Below are 25,120 nucleotides of genomic sequence, written 5' to 3' on the forward strand. Positions count from 1 at the left end.
TCATAACCCGAAAAGAGAAAAGCAACGAACTAGAGGGCATGCAATGGAAATGAAGAAGCACAAAGAATTAATCATCTGGTTTACAGTTTCCGATACACACGAGAGATTTTTCAGCTTCATTAATGTCGAAAGCACGAATAGAAAAGAAAAGTAATAGGACGACAATTAGGTTATAATCACCTACATTAGAAAGTCCATCAGTACTATATATGAGATGAAGAGTCAAAACCAATTGTAGAGTTACATGAAACAGCATGCGGCCAACTACTGATTTATAGCCTGCCCATCTCACCTATTTTTCACCGAATATTTCTGCAGGAAAACATTCCGAACTGCTGGAAATCATGACACCCTCACAAAATACAGCAATATTTCTGGTATAACAGTTCGTATAAACCTAAAAAATCGAAGAACAAGTTATTTCACGCCAACTGACGACATTAGATCCTCATATTCTGGGTCTTCAGGCTTTCTCGGTGCCGCTGATGCCGATGTTGGTGAGAAAGGATCATAAATCTGGTTTCCACCCGAGTGTTGGTTAGGAGCCATGAGACCTGCGGGCCTATTTGCTGAAGCCAACTGATTCTGATGTGGATGCATAAATTGAACGGGCCGAGTGGGGCCTCTACCAGGCATATTTGGTGAAACGGGTCCGGCAAAAAAGTTCGGCGAATTCATTTGAGCAGTCGGAGCCCTAGGCTGATTAGGACTAGAGTTCGGAAGAGCCGGAAACCTCGGCGGTGGCTGAACGATGTTTGGGCTACCAGGAAAAGGAGCAATATGAGGTAGTTGTTGAACAGGAGTTCGATGTGGAGGAGCAATGTGAGGGTTTGATGAACCTGGACCTTGCGATCTAATAGGCTGAAACGTGAAGTCTCCGGAGATTGGACGTGGAGGTCTTAACGGGGGGAAATTAGATGTACCTCCAGAAATAGAAAGAGGCAGCTGCTGCGGAGGAAGAGATGAGACAGGTATAGGCGGCCGGGCTGCTAGAGATCCTATCAAATGGGAAGGAGTCGATGATTGAGGTAAAACAGGTGGCGGACCAGGTACAGATGCATTCTGATGAAGAGCTGGAGGACCAGGCATGGTTGGAGGCCGGGAAGAAAATGCATTCGATGCTGCAAAATTTGCAGGTGGGAGTGGACGGCCAGACATATTAGTACGGATATTAAGGGAAGAAGGTAAGGAAGAAGGAACTATCGGAGGCCTGTTGCTGAAATTAGAAAGTAGATTCGGCATAGGAGGAGGTGAAATGATGGGAGTTTGATGAGCAGGAGGCCTGAATGGAGGAGGTCCTTGCGGACCGATCGACAAGGTTTGTGGGCTAATAGAAACGAGTGGTCTTGAGGATGATACTGTGACATTCGGTGCTAAAGAAATTTGGTTCGGATGTTGGGGTATAGATTGAATGGGAAACTGAGATCTCGGATCAACCGCCACTGGAGCTCTGGGAATTAAGCCAAATGGAGGGAGAGGTCGGCCACTGTATGGAGGTAGTTGCATAGAGCTGTTCGGTGCAAATGGAATAGTTATTCCGGAAGGAATAGGTGGTGATGGATTCATTGGGCCACTTGGGAACCAAGGGTGAGATTGGTATTGCGGAAAGCCAGAGTTAGGAGTCGCCAAAATAGGCTGTATACTCCCTTTGTTAACCTCAGCAGCAGCAGGCATAGTTGAAGTAACAGAAGTTGGTGTTGAGTCATTTCCTGAAGTTACCTGATAATAAAGAATTTCGCATTTTCATACAAAACCTAACAAAAATACGTAGACAATTCTCAAATTAATAAAATTGAATTACTGGTTAACTCACAGATACTGGAGTAAGGAGGAGTTCAATCAAAGCAACAGCAGCATCAACTTTCTCATATGTATCTGCTGCTACATTGATATATAGATCGTCGTAGGCACTCTGAGCTTCATTTATGTCTGACTGAGTAATTTCACGCTGCAATAAGTTAGCAAAATTTTAAGATAGTGCAGGAAATACCTACATGATGCAGAGGGGACAGTGATTACCTCAAGAACTTAAATGTTAGGGAAGAAAACACAATTGTCTATTTATAAAAAAAAATTGAACATTGGAATTGATCATGTATGAAGTATGACCAAGTTACCTTCTCTCCTGTGGCTTTCTTTGTTCCATGAACTCGTATTTTAGCTCCTGTTTCCTGGATCATATAAAAGGAGACACATAATACAGTTGAAAAGATCTCCTGTTTGGAGTTGCTTTATTTATCCTTCTTTTTCAAAAAAAAAAAAAAAGAATACAGAGATGTCAACAAACTGCACATACTTCTTCTAGCCTCTTTTGGGTATTGCTTTCGGGGCCCAGTAGTAGTCCAATTAAGTTGTAACCTTGATATGCTTTAACCTGAAAGTGGATAAGGGCCAACTTTAAGCTGGAACGAAAAACTTTTAAAGAGGTAAACAATTGTTAATTTGAGCATTATATATATCTTCTAAGCATTAAGAACACCAGCATGTAAGAAAACCAAAACTTTTGTACTCGCTCGTTCAATTAGTTGTACTTTATCATTGCCCTTTTGGCGACCCAAACTTTAATTATCTAAAATACAAGTTCTTTTTTTAATGTGCATTTTAATGAGCCCAACTCTCATACCACCACATGTGAACATACACAACCTCAAGGGCAGCACCGATGACTCAAGATAATCATGGAATCTCCAAAAACAAGATTACAGAGAAAAAGAAATCAAAGTTAAACTGATTATAAAGTGATAGTGACAAAAGGCTTGAAATGCATAGCAAGCTTAAGAACAAAACAATCCACGTACAGGAATAGGAACTTTGGTCTCTTTAAGCAACGGCTTGTAATCTGCTGGAGCTTTGTAGTTAGGATTTAAACATAGTATTTCACCTGAAAACCAACAGCATATAATTACAGAAAATCAAGGGTCGTTCACAAATATAAAAATTGCAGCTTTTCCTGTGGGTTGAGGGGTTTACCAATAATTTCACGCCTTTCCAGTTCCAATAGCTCAAGCTTTTGGGACTGCACAGTCACAAACCAAAAAAAAACCACAAAATAAAACCAAAATTATGGGACTTCCTATTTTGTAGACAGTTTGCTTCTATGCACACTGAAAGTACCAAAACACAGAGAAAGGAAATGGTATGAAAAGTCATTGCCAGGCAAGGTCCGCCGCATCAACCATGTACAACCCATAGATCTACCCTCAATAGCTTTTTCTCCTCTCAACCACCACGACATTTAGGATTATGTCTTCAAATCCGGAAAAGGCTGAGACTCACTGGGTGAATTAGGAGATTGAAAGAAAAGAAGCGATGAAGGGCAGATTCCTTGGGCGGCCGACAGATGACACGGTGGAGCAGGAACAGGCAATAATTTTTCAGATGGCATGCCACTTCTATGGTGCTATTTTAGTTAGAATAATACCTCTTCGTTAACATGGTTCTTCTTAGAATCCGAGTTTGAAGCTTGAGTTGGTGAAAGAGAACCTTCATCATCTCCAATCTCCTGAGCTCCAGATTTTAGCAGCCGAGTTATTTGCTCCACTCGAGTCTGGTCATGGGAGTAATATCACTTAATGATACCTGGAAATGGAAGCTTCCTATGTGAGAAATTCACAAGGAAAAATTGACAGCATTCTTGTGCCCAGAGGGGTAGGAAATTTCTCCTTTGCTTCCCTGAGACTGCAATAATGTTTATCACTCGTTTGGGCCAAGATAAGGCAAGCCTTACAAATACTAATCAGCAGATGTGTAGAAAAATATGCCACAATTTGTCAATATATCCATGACATAACTTGGCCATACTCACATCATTTCCATTATCTCATTCAAGCGGGCAAGCAAGAAAGAAAAGTAAATAAAAAAGGATTAATGACGTCATGGCAGCAGGAAAAGAAAGGTTAAAAACAATGCATGATTGAAAGTTCGAAACTAACACAAATCATGTAAATTTCAGACTGCAAATGATTTTTAGACGTGGAAAACATGAAAACAAATCACACATAGTTTTGCACAAAAACTACTGAAGGCATGTCAACAAAGTATTCAAATATTGAGATTAGAAGAAAGCCTATACATAATACCAAAACTAAGCTAGCATATAACAAAGAGGAAAAATGTACGGCCTTTAAACTATAAATTATACCTGGTAGGCTAAAGCTCTTCCCTTCTTGACAGCAGCATCTTGTGTAAGATCAGTACCCCATTTTGTTTTTCTCTGAACTTGTTTAGCATTTTCTTCCTTAAGAGCACTGTCAGCTTCTTTTTTTCCACCACCTCGGAATATGGGAACCAACGATCCAGACAATTTATTTTTCGGTATTACAAATCCAGATTTCGTCCCAAAAATTGAAACCTTGGGATTGCTTGCTTGAACACTAGATGGTGTAGACGCTGAAACAGCAGACTGCGCATGGGAAGGTTCAAGGGAAGATGATGGCTCGACTTTTGTAGCCATCACCTTTTTTAGTTCTAGTTCTCCTCGAAACAGCTAACAGAACATGCTGTGAAAAAAGCATTAAATTGAGCTCAACTGGATGCAAAAGACATCTCACATTATGATATCAAATAAATATCATTACAAAAAATATATAATACAACAACAAATTTTGCATAAAAATATATGAAATCTGTATTTACTAGGAATTATGATAAGTGTGAATATATTGAATACACCAAGCTATGGGACAACACACATACCAACTAATGAAAATGCTTTACTTATGCAAACCACATATTCTACTTATCTATCCGGTATCAGGAAACTTAGTGACGCGTATGAAAATTGCCCAGTCAAAATGCTACTTTCTCCATAAAATGCTGTTTGTTTTTTCTTTTTTTCCATTTTTCCTCTTTAAGATTCGCTCGAATTTTCGGGCGTGCGTAACATCTCATTAATCACAGTTATTAGATTTATTTTCTCAGAATTCATAACAATTTAGTCTACGGCCTCTCTACTTATGGGCAAACTGGTTCATCGATTAGTTGAACTTTAAGAGTTCGATAGCAACTAAACAGAAACATTTAACTACTGTAAATAAAATGTCACGCAGAAAATAATTCTACACTAAACTACATGCACCTACCAAAATTTAACAACTTTAATCATGAACATCCATGCTCTAACATGAATTCAGAGGCGATTTCTACTCCGCTTTTAGCACATGGCACTAGATTTACACGTTAGGGTTTTGATTGAGCAAAGTAATGGCGATCGATCTGAGAGTAGATCAAAGCATCAGGGCAAAGAGAAATGCTTCGATATGAGATTAGATACAGGGATTATTACCGTGTTATTGTAGAGAGGGAGAGAGAGCGCGAGGGATTTGAGCGCCGCGTCGGGGAGAGAGAGAGAGAGAGAGAGAGAGAGAAAGAGAGAGAGGAGGATCTGATGAGGCAAGGGAAAAATCTAGGGTTAGGGTTATATTGCATTTTCGACTTTTTGTTAATTCATTTTTACTTTTAGAATTTATATATATTTGAGTTTAAGGGAAAATTGCCTATAGATCCTTCTAAAATTTTTGACTTTTATTTATTTTTTTCGAAAGTATTTATTCTCAAATATATTCTTTTAAAATCCAAAATTTGTTCTAATAAAAACTCAAAATGGGGGGTTTAAATAAGAAACTCAGGAGTATACTTGAAACTATGGGTTAATAAAAAAATCCAACAAGCGTGCCAGAATACAAAAATAATATTTTCTTGAGTTTATTTAATTATCGTAGTTGGAACTACTTTCAAATTGAGATCAGTTTTAACTGTTGTATTAGGCAAAGAATGGAATCATAAAATTTTAGAAAAAAATATATTTTTATATTTGATATGAAAAGTATAGCTGGGCTGTTTGCAGCTATACAAAACCAAACAAAACGAGTACAGGTAATTTGGACAGACAAATAATTTTAGATAAAAAATAGCGATTATAAATTTTTTTCTAACAGTTTCAAATATATCCCCTTGTTAGTGTCCGTTCGGAAAGTATAATTAACCATGAATAAAATATTGATAAAATATTTAACTTAGGTTAGTACGTGAGATAAATTAATATTTTTTTACCCCTTTATGATATTTTATTTTATTCTCTCAATCAAAATTCTAGTTCAATCAAATCCCCAGCACTACAAACTCTTTTTTGCCTCTTTCTTTTCTCATCCTCTGCCTCGTGCTAGTTTCGAACTCGTAACTCGGATTTCTCCGTCCTCATTGATCCACAATGTGTGTTACCTCAGCTATGTCAAGTACTGAGGAATCAGTAGTAGATAGATAAAGGACAAAAGAGGGAGAGAAGAAGTAGAAAAAATGTTGCAACAACAATATATTTGGGTTAGTTTTTATAGATGAAGAAGATAACCAGTAAAATTTGTTGAGAAGACATTTCTCTACGATTTTAATAGTTGGAGCTTTTGGAGTATATATTTGTGATGACAAAAATAATTTTTTATTTATTAAAAAATAAACAGTGAGCTAATGGTAACAAATCAAATCATTGGACTTTTGAATTTTAAAGAAATAAATTTAAAAACTTAAACTTTAGAGGAATATATCTGTTATTCAATATATTTACAGCCAGTTATATGAAACTATCCCAATTATATATATATAAGACCAATTAATTGAGTTAATGGGCCCAAGTACGAGCATCCTAAATTAAGCTCATAGGCTTATTGGGCCCCCGATTTGGCCCATCTCCTCATCCTCTCCGACGAGAGGAGAGATCCAAAACCCTAACCCTATATCTCCAAACCCTAACCCCGTTCGATCTCCCGACCCAACCTCGTCGCCATCAATGGCGCTCGCCGCCTCCGCCTCCTCCCGCGGCCACCGCCTCCTCCTCCCCCTCCTCCGCTGCCACCTCTCCACCACCGTGGCCGGCCCGCCCGCCGTCCCTCCGCCGCGGGGATGCTCGACCACGCCCGCCGCACCCTCGCGGAGCTCCCCTCCCTCGGGTCCTTCTCCACCGCGATCTCCCTCAACGCCCTCCTCCACCCCCTCAACCGCTCCCCGCGCCTCTCCCCGCGCGTCCCCTCCCTCCTCGCCGAGCTCTCCTCCGCCCACTCCCTCTCCCCCGACCAGGCCTCCTACGGCATCCTCGTCAAGTCCCTCTGCCTCTCCCCCGGCGGCGCCGCCTCCGCCCTCCCCGTCCTCGCCCAAATGGCCGAGCGCGGCGTCCCCGCCTCCGCCGTCATCTACACCACCATCCTCGACTCCTTCTACAAGGAGCGCCGCCCCGCCGACGCCGAGCGCGTCTGGAACGAGATGCTCGCCAAGGGCCTCGCCCCCGACCTCCCCGCCTACAACGTCCGCGCCATGCACCGCGCCCTCCACGGCGACCCCGAGCAAGTGCTCGCCCTCCTCAAAGAGATGCAATCGCTCGGCCTCAACCCCGACACCATCACCTACAACTACCTCATCGCCTCCTACTGCGCCCACGGGCGATTCGGCGAGGCGATGAGGGTGTACAAGGGGTTGGAGGAGAAGGGCTGCGCCCCGAACCACGCCACGTATAAGAACCTCTTAGCGTCTCTGTGCAAGAACGAGGAATTCGAATTGGGGTTGGAGGTGTTCGACGACGGCGTGAAGAGAGGGAAGGTGCCGGACCTGGGGACGGTGAGGATCCTCGTCGAGGGGCTCATGCGGGCGGGGAAGGTGCGGGCGGCGAAGAGGGCGGTTACCGGGCTGAGGAAGAAGTTCCCGGAGGATTTCACGGGCGAATGGAAGAGCCTCGAGAAGGTGGTCGGTTTGAGTAAGGACGGCGGCGGAGGTTCCGACCCCGCGGCTGGGACTGCAGCTGCAGCTGCAGCTTGAGGTTTGAGCACAACCTGTTTGCTTAAATGCTTGAATGAGTGCTCTCCCTTGTTGTTTGCATTTTGGCAAATTGTTTTGTAGGTGTACAATCTCATTTATGCTTTCAACAATAAGTTGGTGGGTCCGCATTGAACGGTTCTAATTGAATTCCGACGGAAAGAAACATTGGTGTGCTATTGCTTGGATTATGAATCTTTTGGACGAAATGTGTACTGATCGGACTTTTATTACATTTGCGATCTTCAATTATGTTCCTTGTGTTCCTCTAACTATTGCTCTTCGAATGTCAATTACGGCACCATGAGAGGCTTTTGATTAATGGATTTGTGGTGAGAGTTTCATATGCAAGAAAGGTTGAGAATGTAGCAAGGTCTTGGGAGAATGCAAGAGGCTTTTCGCAAAGCTATGAAACCATCCTTGCTGAATAAATGAAACCATCTCCAGTAGGTTTTACTTTTACACGATAATTTAGAAATGTTTAGAGCTTACAACTAATGAAATATTACAAGCATTTACAACCATGAAGTGAAAAAGTGGAAACATATTTATCATCTTCCAATTGTTATTGTGAATGCGAACAAACAACACTTTTAAGTTTCTAATGTAAACCATTGAACTCATGAGTAAACCCACAAAAATGATGACTTCTAATTCATGCAAATATTCACTATCTAAATCAACATAAATAACTTATTGGATACCATTCAATACTAGAATTGCATCGAATGACACAAATCACGGTCATCGTGAAATTCAGTCAACAAAAAGTGATCGGAATGAGTTAATGTATCTATCTGTCACTAGTAAATTCTGGCATGTTCATAACATAACTCAATAGTAACTTTGACAACTTAGAAAGCAAATGCAGCTTCAATTTTCTTCCACTCTTCGGCGGCATTGCCCTTAACCGCCTTCCTCATCCTCGCGACGACATCCTTCGCCTTCTCCGCCTGCGAATCCTCTACCAGGCCGTCGATCAACCGCTTGACCGGCTGGAACGGCGGCGCCCACTTCCGGTCCAAGCACTCCTTGCAGATCTCCACTGCGGGGCCGAGCACTCCCTTCCCGACGAGCCCGCGAATGAGCATTATGTACGTCTCGAAGTTCGGCGACACATTCTCCATCTCCTTCATCCTTTTGAAGGCCGCCGCGGCCGCGCCCACTTCGCCTTCGCTGCAGAACCCAGAGATCAGGGCATTGAAGGTTTTGCGATTTGGGTTTATCCCCTTCGAGATCATGGCGTCGAGAAGCTCCTCGGCCTCAAAGGTCCTTCCTTTGGCGCAGAGGAGGGAGATTCTACAGTTGTAGGTGACTATGTTAGGGTTGAGGCCTTTGGAGTGGATGTGCTTGAGGAACTCGTCAAAGGCGACCTCGTCTTGTTTCCTGAGATAGCCGTTGAGGATTTCGTTGTAGGAGACGATGTCGGGGCTCACTCCTCTCTCGGGCATTTCGTCGAGCACCTTGCGCGCGGCGTCGACGTCGCCGTCGAAGCAGAGCGCCTTGAGGACCACGTTGTAGGAGGCGACCCCGGGGGCGATGGTGAGCTCGGCGGGCACGCGGTCGAAGGCCTCGCGGAGGAGGTCGGTGCGGCGGTTGTCGAAGTAGGCGGAGAGGAGGGCGCAGAGGGCGCGGTCGGGGACGGGGGAGGCGATGCGGGAGAAGGTGCGCACGGCGTGGTCGAGCATGGAGGCGCGGGAGTAGAGGGTGAGGACGCGGACGAGGAAGCCCTCGGAGGCGGAGGGCGCGAGGGGGTCGGAGAGCGAGGACTCGAGGAGGCGCTCCACGAGGTCGGGGCGGCGCGCGGCGGAGAGGCGGCCTACGGCGAGGAAGAAGAGGGGGCGGTCGCCGAAGAAGGCCGGGGAGCGCGCGGCGGAGAGGAAGATGTCGGCGACGCGCTCGGGGTCCGCGGCGGAGCGGATCGCGGATTTGATCCGCGACGTGGGCTCGGCCATGGAAGAGGACGAGGAGGAGGAGGAGGAGGAGGAGGAGAGGGTGCGAGGTAGGAGGAGGAGGAATCTAGGGTTTCGACGCAGCGCCGCCGCCATTGTTGGAGGAGGAGGACGACGACGAAGAAGAAAAAGAAGAAGAAGAGGAAGCGATAAAGATCGAGTTTGGGGAGTTTTAATTGAGGGTTTTAATATTTTATTTTATTATTATTCGTTCGTTTTGGTAAAAATGTATGTAAACCCCTCAACTAAACGTCGTTCTGAAATGTCGCCTCAATGTTATCTTTTTATACTAAAATTACCCCTTTGATTTTTTATAAAGTTGAGTTGCTTTTAATTAAATAAATTTTAAATATAAACAAAATTTGTCAACATTTTTTATAATTCTAATTTGAAATTTTTTGAGGAGATTTCTCTGGAAATTCTTTACTGCTGCAGATCAACAAGTTCTGATTTTTTTCCTCTCAGGTGTAAGATCATAACATTTTTAATAGGTATTAAGTTATTATCTTTAACTTAAATTATTGAATTATAAATATTTTATAGCAAAATAAAATCAAATTAATTAGCTAATTAAGTTGAAAAATTCAATAAAAATAGATAGGTTGGAATTTATGCTAGAGAATGTCGAGCTCAAACTGGATAGGTTGTTTTTTTTTTAATTTAGATTTGCTGTAAAAGAGATTTTTTAAGTGTAGTTAGGAAGCATTATTTTTATCATACAAAGCATCTTATAAACCTATAATTAATCTTATTCTCACTATTCTAATCTTATTCTCACTATCATACAAAGCATCTTATAAATTGGATAGGACGTCACAGTTGGTATTAGAGCCAATTACCAGCCGGAAGTGTGAGATAAGTCTCAGCTGAGCCAGAATTATACAGCGGGGAGAGTAAGGCTCTTATGCTGTTGACTGTTGTGAGTGGAGTGCAGCTCACTACAAAATCGATTTAGGCTGGCGAGACGAGTCTCACATCGCCTGGTACTTGTGAGTTTGAGCCTGACGAGTACGTCAAGGATTAAGGGGGAGGGATTGTGAAACCCCAGATAGTCTTATATATAAGATATAATAGAACTAGAACTCTTAACCAGACTTAAGCATTTTGGGTGGTAGCTAGGTCCAAGAGGTTAATAGAGTTAAGCGTGTTAGGACATCACATTATAAAATTTTAAAAAATTCATTTGTCAGCTTAATGCAACAAAAAAAATCATAGTTATAACAATTTTTTATTACATTCAATCAAAAAAGATACAATAAGTTATATCTGTTGCATTTTAAAGTGCATATATTTTTTTATACCGTATTTTTAATCCTTTTAATTATATCCGATCAAACGACCTGTTACAGTGGTTTAATATATATTTATTTATTTTTCAGGTGATTTAAATTGCTAACTAAACACGCAATTACTAATTTTCTAATCCCGCGTTGACACGCCAAAGTTGCTCCCCGCCTTTTCCAAATCAGTCAAAACAACCGTACACAGTCCACAATTGCCCACCTACCTGGAAAACCATTGCCTGCACCTGGCGTACATGTACCTCTTATACACCACACCAATTTTTTTTTTTAAATTTTATAGTGTTCACTAAATTTTATAAAATTTGATGATAAGATACCTCAAAATTTGATGATAAGATACCTCATAGTTTATTCTAAGATCGATTGAAAATAGTTGTTTTATAAATTTTTGGATCCGTGTGGGGTGTATGATTCACACGCTATGATTTATTGGTGTATAAATAAATATATATTGGGAAGGGTGGTGTATGAGATGCGGTTATACGCCGGGTGCAGGGGAGAATTTCTCAACGTGATCGGGATCCACGTGGCGCTCACCGGGGCTCCCATTCCGATACGGCGCTTCGCTCTCAGCCGCCCATTCCTTCCACGAGCACCACCGCGTAAACCTCTCTATATCTCTCTCTCTCTCTCTCTCTTCCCCAGTGAAACCCTAACCCTAACCCTAACTCTAAGCGCAATCCCCAATTCCTGCTCCTCGCTTGTTGTAGCGTCGCGCGTTCGGGGTCGATTGGCGTATTGGTGAAGAAGCCCGAATTTGGGGATGAATGCGGGTTCTATAGCGAAGGAGGAGATTTTCAGGTAATTTGGGTGGTTCTTGCGTTTGATGGTGGTGGTTCCAGCGGCGATTTTGGCGCCGAGTTGCGGAATCTATGTCTCCGATCACCGCCGATGCCGATGATGCTGCCCATCATCGGATTTGGGCCGGCGCCGCCGCAGGGTCGAATTTCCTGGGTTTCCCCTCTGATTTGCCCTTGTAGGTTATCATATGGAGGTGATCGTGTATATACTATATTTAATAGTGGTAGGAGTAGGAATCCCCCTTTCGGATTGTCGCCACGTAGAAAGCGTAGGAAAAGGTGGCGCCTTGGGGCTTGTATGGTGTCGGCGGAGAGCGGGAACCCTAACCTGAACATTGAGCTCTTGGATTCTGCTAAGAAAAGCTCAAAGGCGCAGAAGATATTGGTCTCGAAGCGGTTGTCGGATGATCTTCGTTACGAGGAGGCGGCTAATGAGCAATTGCAGTTGGATTCCAAGTTCACTAACTACCAAGAAGATCCCTTGGTGGATAAACTGAGGTCGCAGCTCGGCGTGATTCACCCGATCCCCTCGCCCCCCATCAATCGGAACATTATGGGGTTTTTTGTGCTCTTTTTCTTCGTCGGGGTCGCGTTCGACAAGCTTTGGACGATGAGGAAGAAGAATAAGGCGGAGCGCGAGCTTCAGAATGGTACATGGCCTCAGGTGCCGACGAGCTTCTCTTTGTTTCTGGAGAGAGATTTGCAGAGGAAAGAGTCTGTCGAATGGGTCAACATGGTGTTGGGGAAGCTGTGGAAGGTCTACAGGTCCGGAATTGAGAACTGGATTAGTGGGCTGCTTCAGCCGGTGATAGACGACCTTAAGAAGCCCGACTACGTGAATAGAGTGGAAATTAAGCAGTTCTCTCTTGGGGATGATCCGCTCTCTGTTAGAAACGTTGAGCGTAGGACGTCTCGTCGCGTTAATGACTTGCAGTAAGCTTCTTCATTGTTTTTAAGATAAAAGATCTGCTCATTTAGCATGCATAGTTGAGTACTAACTTTTATTTGTTTCTGTCATTTTGCTGCTATTTATACAATCAGTATTACATATCTTTTTCAATGCAAAAATGCCATCTTGGTTGATTATGTAGTGTAAATGGTATTTCTTTTCTTTCATTGCATATATTGCATGATGTTTCATCACTTGTATTATATTCCTGAGCCATAATTTTTCTGATCAATCCTTTCTTATGTTAGGTACCAGATAGGCCTTCGCTATACTGGCGGCGCTCGAATGTTGCTATCCCTGTCTTTGAAGTTTGGGATTATCCCAATTATTATACCTGTATGGGTACGTAATTTTGATATTGATGGGGAGCTTTGGGTTAAGTTACGACTAATACCATCGGAGCCTTGGGTTGGAGCTGTCTCTTGGGCTTTCGTATCCCTTCCAAAGGTGAAGTTCGAGCTGTCGCCATTCCGTCTATTCAACCTAATGGGTACGTATTTGACTAGTCATGGTCGAGCATGTTCTCCATTTAGCTGAAATTTCAATCTTAAGTAACATTATTCAGAGTGCAAAATGACAGTTTTGGTCCAATGAAAGTTGCTTTAAGTATGGCTAACTGTTGAGTTGCACCGACGGTAGTGACTACGTTCATATAGTTTCCTTATGTTCTATGTTGTCTATTGGAGTAATGACCTGCTTAGATCAAAATTTCACTTTAAATGTTCTAAGCCCATTTCTGTTAGTTAATGTGAATTTTTACGTGAAGGGGAAAAAAAATAATAAAGGCCAAAAGAATTATCATAAGAAAGATGTTAGTAATTAATCTTCAAACTTTACTCTTATTGGAGTAGAACTCTTTACGGATTAAGAGTAAGTGGTTATGTAATCTGAGTATTGCTTGCAATGTTTCTATTGGCTATTCAATAATTTTTAAGCTCTCGAATTGTCATGGAATTTGTTGGATTTTATATTTGAACCTATATACTAGTGGTGCATATATGTATGCGGATCATGCTTTTTTGAATTTTGGCTGCTTAGATCTGACCTTCTAACCATATTACTTGAAGCGTTTGCTTGTTACTTCTCCTACATTATTCTGGAAATTATTACATACGAAAAATATTTGATTTGATTCCTTTCTAATGTTAATTTAAATGTTCATTGCATGTGATCGGTCAACTCTTCATCAGCAATTCCTGTTCTTTCAATGTGAGTATGATCATCTCTCATGACATTCTTTTTTACTTTTAAACCATTTATTTTAATAGTGTGGTAAATGGCTCTATTATTTTTAAGCGATTATCAGGCAGAAACTAGTGTCATTGAGGAGCCCTTCCAAACAAGACTCTTAATTTTCTATCCCTGAATGGGCTGGAATTGCCCGAACACTGGCAAAGTGGCAAGTGCTCAACTATATTCCTGAAATAGCCTACTTGGGCTTGTCTCATCTTAGCTGTCCAGTAACTATTTGTTATCTTCTCTTTCGTTCCTGAACACCAGTATGCGGTATTGTTGTGAGTTACGCTACAAAGGTGTTTACATGCCGAATATGTTTATCATGAATGCTGCTAGCCAATAAATATAGAATTTATGTTTGAGTTGAACTGCTCTAAGACTACTTTCTTCCTGTTACTAGGTTCCTCACAAAACTTCTAACCGAAGATTTGCCGCGTCTTTTTGTGCGGCCCAAAAAAATTGTCCTTGATTTTCAAAAGGGAAAAGCCCTGGGTCCTGTTGCGGAAGATTTCAAAGCTGATGTTGTGCAGGAAGGAAATAAGGATTTTGTGGGAGAATTATCAGTGACTGTAGTTGATGCCCGGAAACTTGCCTATGCCATTTTTGGTATGTTCTTGAAAGTAACCTTCTAATCTTGCGCAATGTTGTTGTTACTTTTCTTGTGCAAATTAGTATTTTGCTACTTAATATGTAATATATATCAGGTTTTATCTATATGACCTGCTAAAGCTATTTACGTTGTTTTTATCATGTTCAAACTGGCAGGGAAGACTGATCCATATGTTGTTCTTAGTCTTGGTGATCAAGAATTTCGAAGTAAGAGAAATAGTCAAACAACAGTTATTGGGCCACCTGGAGAACCAATATGGAACCAAGTAAATTTTTGTTGCCCTTGGTTTCTAGTTATTGTTATTTCGAATATCTTCACATTTTCACGATAATGTGAAATGAGTTTTCTACAATCAATTCTCCAGAATAATGGTTGTATATTTGGCATGTTTTACAGGATTTTCATCTTCTTGTGGCAAACCCTCGAAAGCAAAAGTTATGCGTTCGAGTAAATGACTCTTTTGGTTTCGCTGATTTTGCTATAGGCACAGCAGAGGTAAGGCATCAAAGTTCGATGCAAGAAGTGGTTATTTACTCAATCCATCATCAAAGGAAAAAAGAAATGCTTTTGTTTTGCTAGTTCTTTCACTTCTATTTTCTTGCAATATGCGTGCGGTAGCTAAACATAAAACTCTAACCTTTCATTTTTGCCGACCAGGTTGAGTTAGGATCCCTTAAAGATACTGTACCGACAGATAGAATTGTAACTATGCAAGGAGGTTGGGGCTTCTTTAGGAATAAAAATGCTGGTGAAGTATTACTCCGCCTTACATACAAAGCATACGTTGAGGACGAAGAAGATGATGGGGTTGAAAAGGAATTCATCGAGAGTGATGCATCTGACGACGACATATTAGACTACGTACAACAGGATGAACCATTCAGGGAAAGTCTAAGTGATTACTTCAGTGGAAAAGAAAGAGAAACTTTTATGGATATGCTGGCGGCGTTGCTTGTAAGCGAGGAATTCCAAGGCATAGTTGCATCTGAAACAGGAAATTCGAGAGATTCTGAGTCCAATAGTAGCGAACCATTGGTATCAAAAGTAGCAAATAAGGAGAATGTTTCAGGTGGTCGCAAAGGTAAACAATCTCTTCCCTTGATTCCATTTTATTACATATGAAATTGGAATATTCATATATAACCCTTGAAACTAGAGTCTCTCTCTCTCTCTCTCTCTCTCTCTCAAAGTAGTATTTTTGTGAAGAGAGCATATATGAAATTTCCATATTTTGCAAGGATATACTCATAGAAAATATTTCCATGGTAGTTTATTAATATATCTGATTAACATGTGGATTCTTCTATAATGATTTCACTTCTTGCGTTTTGCAGAATCTGTGTTAGTGTGGCTGGCGGCCATAGCAAGTGTAGCAGTGCTTATTTCGTTAAATTTTGGTGGTTCAAGTATTTTCAATCCATAGTATATAATCGACGATATACCAGGAGCTAAGCCGACATCTCGCTTGAATCAAGTAAGCTTAATATTGCGTGTCGGGTCCTCAATCCACTTAGCATATGATTTATAATATTTCTGTAAATCTGAATACTACTGATGATACTCAGATTAGCTACAGAACCCAAGAGTGTATAAAATTCATCAGCGCGTTTATTGTTATGTGGTTGGCATAAAGTTTTACACTTCTAATCTATTTTTAATTAATGTGGCATATTGTTTTCCGTTGCAGGCCTACGAATCGATCATTTTCAATTCAAATCCAACTTATGATGTAAATTCATCTCTATTTCTTCTGATGTAAATTCAAGTTCATATCAGCAGAGGAACGGCGTAATGCGGCTTTCCTTTTCTCTTTTGTCTGGAATGCTTCAACTAATCAAAATCTACAGGTAATGAAAATTCATTTTGCGGTAATTTTATGAGCCCAATAATATTTCATGTGTTCTAATGTAGTTCACTTTTGAGAGAAACTTTTGGTGGATTCTACTTGGTGATTATTTTTCGCCTTTGATTTTCATGTTTCATAATAATGTAAGCATTTGCTTTTGATGCTCTTTTTGTTCTATTGGAGAGAACCATAAAAGTTGTACTAAAAAAAAATTAAATTCTAAGTAGCTACACCTATAAGATGAGGTGGCAATTACTCAGTGGATACCACGTTATGAACCACTAATGTGCCTATAATATTGTGTGACAAAAATAAATGCAAAGGTGTTAATTAATAAAATGAATACATTTATATTCTATTATTATGTGATAATAATTTATGAACATATGATTAGTTTAAGTTTTTAGATATAAATCTCTGTCTTTTTCAAAACCCATAAAAAACATTAATAAGTTCCTTTGTTTTCTGATTTTGCCCAAAATACAGCTAAAAACTCTTCATGTAATAATAGATTAATGTATGAATTTAGATTCAGCATGAAATTTCAACTTGTTAGTGCATAAGAATCTTCTTGATTCATATTTTGTAGCATGTTATCAGGTGGTTTTGAAAAATTTTAAATTTTGGCAACAAAAGAGTCAAAATTGGAAAGATCCAAAATGATGAGCTGTACAAAATGAAGTAGATTAAAAGTTTTTAATTTCTGACACGTACAGAGTACAGCATTAGAAGTGGACAAAAGAAAAATTTTGAGTATAGGATCATTTTGTAATTTTTATATTTGAGAAAGAGAAACGCGCATAATTTATCTGAATTATACACCATTTTGAATTAATTATCTAAGTTTTTAGAATTATTAAGATCACAATTTTACACCACTAGATCATAAAAAAGTCAAAAATTGATAAATACAGAGATTAAAAATCTCATTTAAGTACTCTATTATAGTAGTTTTGGTTTTAAATAAATTATGTGATATTCAAAAGTATTGCTATTTATGACTAATTTAGCTAAACGATCACAAACAACAACTCAAAATTATTTTAGATAAATAAATTTTACCGCGAACTAATTTACACCACGAATAATTTAGAGATCTACATTACTCACATTGAAATTTACTTATAGTAATTTATAAAATTTAAATTAAATATTATAATAAATTAAAATTTGAGAACTAAAATGTCATTTTATTTATAGTTTTTATAGTTTGAGAAATTAATATTTACAAGCATAAAAGATATCCCATATATATATTTATTAGCTAAGCGACGATGTGTCTCTTTCTCTAATTAATTAATATGCTAAAATTGTACAATTTACAATCAAGCCCTTTCCTTTTGATAAATACAATTGCACTCCACTTTCACTTTACCCCTTCTCACACTTTTTCATTTTGGTCCCAACATGATTGTTTTCGTAATCATATTTTTAACCTTTAATATTGTTGTGTAAAAATAAATATATCGAAATGTTCTCTCAAAATTACAGTAATGTAAATATATAGATTATGCTAATTTTTTGAAATAAATTTCTTAACCAATTTTTTTTCTTAATCATAATTTTTTTTTTATTTTTTTAAAGTTTTTATTATTAATAAATTAAAAATTTCAGATAGTACTATTTTGAATTTCTTTCAGCAAACCAAGTTATAGAGTTTTCAAAAATCTACAATTTGATGGGCGAACAATAAAAGTTGAGGACTCTAATTCAAATTATCTAACAATTGAGGGGTCCCCTTACAACTTTACCTTTATATGAGTTTATTCCGTAATATTCCAAAAAGGCCACGAAAAAGGTAAATTTCCTAATTTACCCCCGCGATTGGGAGATCTATTTCCTCGCACTCATCCACCGTCCGTTTGCTCCATCCGATGAAACGGACGGCTCCGATGCGGAGTTAAAAAATATAAAATTATTTTGGCGCGCATGTGCGCTGACACGCCACGTGGTGCCAGATAAGAGGGTATCCGACAGTTGTTTAATGACATATTGACCGTCCGATCGGCGTTTAACGGCTCCGATGAAACACCAGGGCACGTTCCACTTTTATATTCGTACACCGGATCCGACGAGTCTAATTTGCGGAATGATCCCTAACTTTTCAACTAATTTTCAATTCAATTCAATAAATTTTAATTTTTATTTCAATTTATAACTTTTCAGATCTAACTGCATAAAGTTCCTATCCAATATTTATCGGAAATAAAGTTAAACAAAAAAATTATACACTCGATTAATTTGAATTACAATTCATTTTAAATTCAAAATAAGTCTGAGAAAAATCTAAATTGTAAAATTTAATAATTTAAATTTTAAGCTTATAATAAATTTGGAATAGAGAGTAAATTTTTTTTGCTTTAAATTAATGCCATTTGAGGACACTATTTTAGTTGATATAATTAGTTTTTTTAATATTTTTTTGGTAAATGTTAAATGCACAAATTTTTTTCTTTGCTGTTTATTCCTCTTTGCATAATAATTTACTTTTATAATAAATGCATATATTAAATGTAAGCTAATACTGTAACCAAATTAAGCTCTATAAGCATAATTTACAAATTTATTCTAATATTTGCTTATATTTAAGGGGCATTTGGTTCGGTGTAAAATGAATCGAAAAATTAATTTCGATATGAAAAATATTTTTTCGTTTGTTTAGTTTCTACAGATTTGAAAAAAAAATAAAGTTTTTGTTTCTCGCTATTTTTTGAAAAAAAAATAAAAACTCAAGTTGCGTAAAAATTGTTTATTTATTTATTTTTTTACTGAATCAAACAAATGTAAATTTTTTTTTTTAACTAAACAAATACTGATAGAACATTATTTTTTATTTCCTACTAACTGAATACAATAAATTAAAAAAAAATCATTTACTCCACATAAAATTTGTTTTCACGGTTTTATGCGGAACCAATGGGACCTTAAATGAAAAATAAAAAAAAGATTTTAGATTTTGAGTTAATTTCATACAGTTCCCTATAAATATAGTGAATGACAAATATATTTCTACAAAATTCAACTTTAATATGTTGTCCATTCAAAGTTATGATATTTTCAAATATGTTTTTAACGTTAGAATCGGTTAGAAAAATTTAGTTAACTACAAGTTAAATACTTAATTCTGATTAATTTTTGATATTTTTATCCCTCTTATATTATATTGTTATAGTTTTTGAAAGGATATATTTGTGATGACAAATTTGAAAATATAAACAGTACTCTATCAGTAACAAATCACAATGACATATTTAAAAATATTAGAGATTTTGTAGGAAAAATAAATAAAAGTTGAACTTTATAAGGATATATTTATTAATCACTATGTTTGCAGGGGCCTATGTGAAATTAACCCTTAAATTTTTCTTAATAAATGTTTAAACAGTAAGGGGCTTATCTGTAAATTTCGCATTCGAAAGTTCGCGATCACGAAGGGCATCAGCGTAATTACATAATAATCGAGGGGCTAATTCTTAATTAGCTAAAACCCTTCATCGTTTCGATTTAAAAACCCCATCGACGCATCTCTCAATCCTCGCTCTACGCCTCTGCGACTTCGCTGTGCGGAGTGGGGTATGAGCTGTTAATTTTTATTCTTTTTAATTGTTTTTACAATTATTTTTGCTCCAATTTTTTAATTTTTTGAAACTATTTCTCACAGATTTCGAGGTAATATTTCGATCCGAATTTGACAATTTTTTTTTTAAAAAAAAAATCTCAACACGTGATCCGGGGAATCTCGACTGTATTTGATCGCCTTTTTATTTTTTAATATAAATAATTTTTGTTGCGATTAGTGCTGTGATTTTTGCTTGTGTGTGTATATATATATATTAATCGAAGTAGCTTTTAGGTGTGATTTGTCCCTCTCTCTCTCTCTCTCTCTCTCTGGGGGAGGGGAATCGCTTTTTCCCGAAGCACTGTGATGGTGATTCCTCACTGCTATTCCCAATTTTTTTTTTGTAGTAAAGGTAGTGTTATTTTTCTTATTTTATGATTTGATCCTAAAAAAGTTTTCTACTTTGTAACTACACAGAGATTAGGGCATTAATTTGTTGTTCTTTACCAAACCCTTTCATTTTCACGATCAACTGCATAATATTTATCTACACAAAAGTGCTGGATCTGAGTGTTCTATTTTTTTTGGGGGGGGGGCATTGAGTTTGCTCAAACTGTTTGTAAACTGAGAGATCTTTTTATGTTACTTAAACGTATTCATATGTTAGGTGAACAACTTTTTAGATCTAGCTTGTAATTTGTGCATGTAGATATTTTTAGCTACAGGAGAAGTTTTAGTTGTTGAAAAAAATTGATTTTGTTAGTTTATTGGTCATTATCTCGGGGCCTACGGGGCCATACGATTAGGGCATGTATTTTTGTTCATTTTCACCGTTGCGTAATATGGTCCCTTTTTTTTTTGTTTTCAATGAGCATATTTGGACCAACAAAAACCCCTTTTTTTCGTATGTAGGTGGATTTTACTGATGCTGTTAGCTAGGTGTACTTATCTAATCAGTACGCGGAGTTTCGCCATGTGATATGTTTCTAATGGACATGCTAAACATTAATTGCTATGAATGTGGGGAGTGGGATTTTGGGAAGATCTGTTTATTGTGTGTTCTTTTACGGTTCTAGTGGAAATTGACTTCAGTAGGAAGTGTCGCCGTTCTTCATTTTGACCCATTGTTCCTGGAAATGGATCCAGCTTTTTTTTTTTTTTTGACTGTCCTGTTTGTGATCTAGCTTCTGCATTAGAAATTACTTCTTGGCTACATTTTGTTTATCTTGTTTATCGGTAATGGGTCGATTTTATTTGTTTGGTTTTGGTTTGAATTCTTTGTGAATTTGTTTAGTTCTTGTAAAGTCTACAGATCCATTCGATAGCATTTTCTAGTTTGGTCAAACTATATTGGCGTTATGTTGTTTTTGGAGTTGGAATGGATTTGGGCCGAAATTGTCAACTCTAATCTTCTCTTCCTATGCTTAGGTTAGGCTGGGAGTTTCAAGCCCAATTCACTTATTTGGTAAAAACATCATCCCATTTACGTAATTGTTAATTGTAGTCGTACCATAGAAGGGTCGCATGCCACACATGTAGGAGTACTTGGTAAGAGAGACAAAAAGCTTTGACGGAATAGTGTTCTCTTTTACCGAATACCCAATTTTGAGTTCCGCATTTTATCTTTTGATTTTAGAATAATAGTCTGATATGACTTTAAGTCATTACCCATGCTGTTTTGAGGCGAACTTGATGTCTTTTAGTTATTATGTTAAGACTGGATCGATCCATCATAGGTGATCCACCTTTTGTCGTAGGAAAGGCCCCTATAATTGTTTTGTTATATTTCTCGATTTCACATTCTGTTACACTTCGTGCTTGCATGTGGCTCCGAGCAGTGAATGCATGATCAACGGGCTAAGGCACATGCAGTTGCTCTCAACAGATTGTGGAGTTTCACTTATAGCTGTTAATGCAAACAAATGACCATCTAAAAATAATGTTCTGGAAATTGGTAAACTATATCTTCGAAGAACTTCTGTTGGTTTGTCTTTGCTTCAGCTCAAGTTGGGACTCGTTATTTTTCTCTCGTGTTATTTTTTTCTTCATAAGATGGATCTGTACACTTTTATTTGATCATCACAACTTTGTAAGTTTCTGAATTGCAATAGATAAAACAAAATGGTCTAGAGCTGTAACAAATCTTAACACGCTCATTATTTTATTTATAGCTTAGAAATCTGAAGTGACTTAAACAGTAGTACGGATCCTACTATTTAGAGATTTTTTAGTATGTTCCCCTACAAGTATGCAATATGGCACAAACACCCTTGGTATTTGCTTTTGTACCATCAAAGACCTTGATTCTTTGTGTCTGCCCCTTCTTGGTTATCTATGCAAATATGGTTTCTGCATATGCACCTCGGATGGGGGCATGAATGCAAATGAATATGGTTTTCCGGGAAAAGCAACCAAACATGCAATTTCAAACTTTACAGGGCTATTTATGCACTTTCTTGTAGGGTTCAAAAAACTACTGTTTACGTTTTCTGGACTGAAATTTTCACTTATCTGTGCAGCACTTAGACTACAACCATGGCAGGAGGAGATCTGCAAACCCCTCTCCGCCCTAAAAGGAAGAAGGTCTTGGTGGATTACCTGGTCCAGTTCCGTTGGATCGTCGTCATCTTTGTCGTCCTCCCAATCTCCAGCCTCATGTACTTCAGCTTATATCTTGGGGATGTCAGATCTGCTTGGAAATCCGATAAGCGCCGCCAGAAAGAGCACGATGAGAATGTCCAAAAGGTTGTTAAACGCCTCAAGCAAAGAGACCCTAAGAAGGATGGCCTCGTCTGCACGGCCCGAAAACCCTGGATCGCTGTTGGTATGCGCAATGTCGACTATAAGAGAGCTAGACATTTTGAGGTTGATCTTTCTGCTTTTAGAAACATTCTTGAAATCGACAAAGAGAGAATGATTGCGAAGGTCGAACCGCTTGTTAACATGGGCCAGATAACCCGCGCTACTGTCCCCATGAACCTTGCCCTAGCCGTCGTGGCCGAGCTCGACGATCTGACCGTTGGTGGCCTGATCAATGGCTATGGCATTGAGGGTAGCTCTCACATCTACGGACTTTTCTCCGATACTGTAGTAGCGATGGAAGTTGTTCTTGCGGATGGACGGGTTGTTAGGGCTACAAAGGATAACGAGTACTCTGACCTTTTCTATGGACTCCCGTGGTCTCAGGGCACATTAGGATTTCTTGTTTCGGCAGAGATCAAACTTATTCCGATCAAGGAGTACATGAGGCTAACATATACTCCAGTTAAAGGAAATTTACAGGACGTGGCACAAGCATATTGTGATTCATTTGCACCTAGAGATGGGGACCCCTCGAAAATCCCCGATTTCGTCGAAGGAATGGTTTATAGCCCCACTGAGGGTGTTATGATGACTGGAGTGTATGCGTCCAAAGAAGAGGCAAAGAAGAAGGGCAATGTGATAAACAGTGTGGGTTGGTGGTTCAAGCCGTGGTTCTATCAGCACGCGCAAAAAGCGCTTAAGAAGGGGGAGTTTGTGGAGTACATACCCACTAGAGAGTACTACCACAGGCACACGAGGTGTCTTTACTGGGAAGGAAAGCTGATTTTGCCTTTCGCGGATCAGTGTTGGTTCAGGTGGCTCTTGGGGTGGCTGATGCCCCCGAAGGTTTCGCTGCTTAAAGCCACCCAGGGCGAAGCTGTTAGGAACTATTACCATGACATGCATGTGATTCAGGATATGCTGGTGCCCCTATACAAAGTTGGGGACGCGCTTGAGTGGGTTCACAAAGAAATGGAGGTACATTTTTCTCATCTTCACTCTTAGTTTGCTAATATTACATATTAATTTGTTTTCCTGCATTCTTTTGTAGTTTTAATGACTTTCTACTTCTCCTTTTCTCTTTATTTTTATGCATTCTTTATAGTTTTAGGCCTTGTCTCGTAATGCACGTCCAACAGCATCAAATTTTATGCTTTGCGATATCTAAAAAGTCCAAAGGCGCTTTTAATCTTAGATCTCTCCACTTCCGCAATCAAATGGTGGTGGCGATTGCTACCAAAGAAGCATGCAGCCGCATGCTTCTCCAGTGGCGGTAGCCACTGCAATTTTATAACATGAACGGAGGGAAGATTGAAAGTGCTTTTGGATTTGTTTGGACCTTCTAAATAGAATTGAGCGCTTTTGGAAACGCATTACCAAACTAGGCCTTAATTGAACATATATAAAAAAGCTACAGACTGAATAACTTATTTTTAGCTTATCGAACCCTCCAAAGAAGATGCTCCTATTTGAAGTTAAGCTTCTGCTGCCGCAGAAAGCTACTTGTTGGAACCTAAGTCTCCGAAAGGCTCTACTAGTGCATCAGTACTGTAGAAGCTATAGGCCGAAATGATTATTTAACAATTTTCTCCTACTTCAGGTCTATCCGCTCTGGCTCTGCCCGCACCGCCTCTTCAAACTGCCCATCAAAACCATGGTCTACCCCGAACCAGGCTTCGAGCACCACCACAGGCAGGGCGACACTAACTATGCCCAAATGTTCACGGACGTCGGCGTGTATTACGCCCCAGGCCCCGTCCTCCGCGGCGAGGAATACAACGGCGCAGAAGCCGTTCGTAAGATGGAGGAATGGCTCATCGAGAACCACGGGTTCCAGCCGCAGTACGCGGTCTCCGAGCTCAAAGAGAAGGACTTCTGGAGGATGTTCGACGCCTCTCACTACGAGCGCTGTCGCAGGAAGTACGGCGCCGTCGGGACGTTCATGAGCGTGTACTACAAGTCGAAGAAAGGGAGGAAGACGGAGAAGGAGGTTCAAGAGGCCGAAGCTGCGATTCTCGAGCCGGCTTACGCTGAAGAAGCTTAGTTCGGCTTAGGTTCCGCCGAGTTTCGTCTTATTTATCCTTTTGCTTTTTAATTATCGAGATGAGTTTGTGTAACCTGGAAACACTTGGGTGTTGTTCCTGCTGCTGCTGCTGTTGTTGTTGTTGTTGTTGTTGTTGTTGGATGATCCTTTTTTGCTAGTAATTGGACTGGCTCTTTTATCTAGTGCTTTTAACAGATGAGTTCTTGGTGAATTTAGTGCTC

At 39.4% G+C, this 25,120-nt stretch overlaps 5 protein-coding genes across 6 annotated transcripts; 3 read left to right on the forward strand and 2 right to left on the reverse strand.

Annotated features, from left to right (window-relative positions):
- On the reverse strand, nt 53–5,424 carry LOC109727343 (extensin). Its single transcript, XM_020257429.1, has 9 exons — nt 5,285–5,424; nt 4,142–4,499; nt 3,422–3,547; nt 2,971–3,016; nt 2,799–2,881; nt 2,297–2,374; nt 2,118–2,171; nt 1,814–1,948; nt 53–1,719 (listed from the first exon to the last, which is right to left on the reverse strand). Exons 2-9 carry the CDS (start codon nt 4,451–4,453, stop codon nt 418–420), a joined length of 2,136 nt encoding a protein of 711 aa, XP_020113018.1. The 5' UTR covers nt 4,454–4,499; nt 5,285–5,424; the 3' UTR covers nt 53–417.
- Nucleotides 6,887–8,049, forward strand: LOC109727295 (pentatricopeptide repeat-containing protein At4g36680, mitochondrial-like). The gene has a single exon (XM_020257355.1). The coding sequence runs from the start codon at nt 6,895–6,897 to the stop codon at nt 7,798–7,800; it is 906 nt and encodes a 301-aa protein (XP_020112944.1). The 5' UTR covers nt 6,887–6,894; the 3' UTR covers nt 7,801–8,049.
- On the reverse strand, nt 8,425–10,038 carry LOC109727294 (pentatricopeptide repeat-containing protein At1g61870, mitochondrial-like). The gene has a single exon (XM_020257354.1). The coding sequence runs from the start codon at nt 9,843–9,845 to the stop codon at nt 8,652–8,654; it is 1,194 nt and encodes a 397-aa protein (XP_020112943.1). The 5' UTR covers nt 9,846–10,038; the 3' UTR covers nt 8,425–8,651.
- On the forward strand, nt 11,649–16,758 carry LOC109727679 (tricalbin-3). The gene is made up of 9 exons (XM_020257849.1): nt 11,649–12,786; nt 13,051–13,292; nt 13,993–14,011; nt 14,439–14,644; nt 14,804–14,913; nt 15,045–15,143; nt 15,306–15,729; nt 15,983–16,122; nt 16,336–16,758. The coding sequence occupies exons 1-8, from the start codon at nt 11,945–11,947 to the stop codon at nt 16,069–16,071; spliced, it is 2,031 nt and encodes a 676-aa protein (XP_020113438.1). The 5' UTR covers nt 11,649–11,944; the 3' UTR covers nt 16,072–16,122; nt 16,336–16,758.
- Nucleotides 16,360–25,110, forward strand: LOC109727681 (delta(24)-sterol reductase). Of its 2 annotated transcripts, none has more exons than XM_020257851.1 (3): nt 16,360–16,495; nt 22,573–23,833; nt 24,456–25,098. In XM_020257851.1, the coding sequence occupies exons 2-3, from the start codon at nt 22,589–22,591 to the stop codon at nt 24,897–24,899; spliced, it is 1,689 nt and encodes a 562-aa protein (XP_020113440.1). In that variant the 5' UTR covers nt 16,360–16,495; nt 22,573–22,588; the 3' UTR covers nt 24,900–25,098. The 2 variants fall into 2 exon arrangements, with proteins under 2 accessions (XP_020113440.1, XP_020113439.1); XM_020257850.1 differs by lacking the exon at nt 16,360–16,495 and adding an exon at nt 19,974–20,067 and having other exon boundaries at nt 24,456–25,110.

This window comes from Ananas comosus, linkage group 22, assembly GCF_001540865.1.
Source record: "Ananas comosus cultivar F153 linkage group 22, ASM154086v1, whole genome shotgun sequence".
Classification (NCBI taxonomy): domain Eukaryota; kingdom Viridiplantae; phylum Streptophyta; class Magnoliopsida; order Poales; family Bromeliaceae; genus Ananas; species Ananas comosus.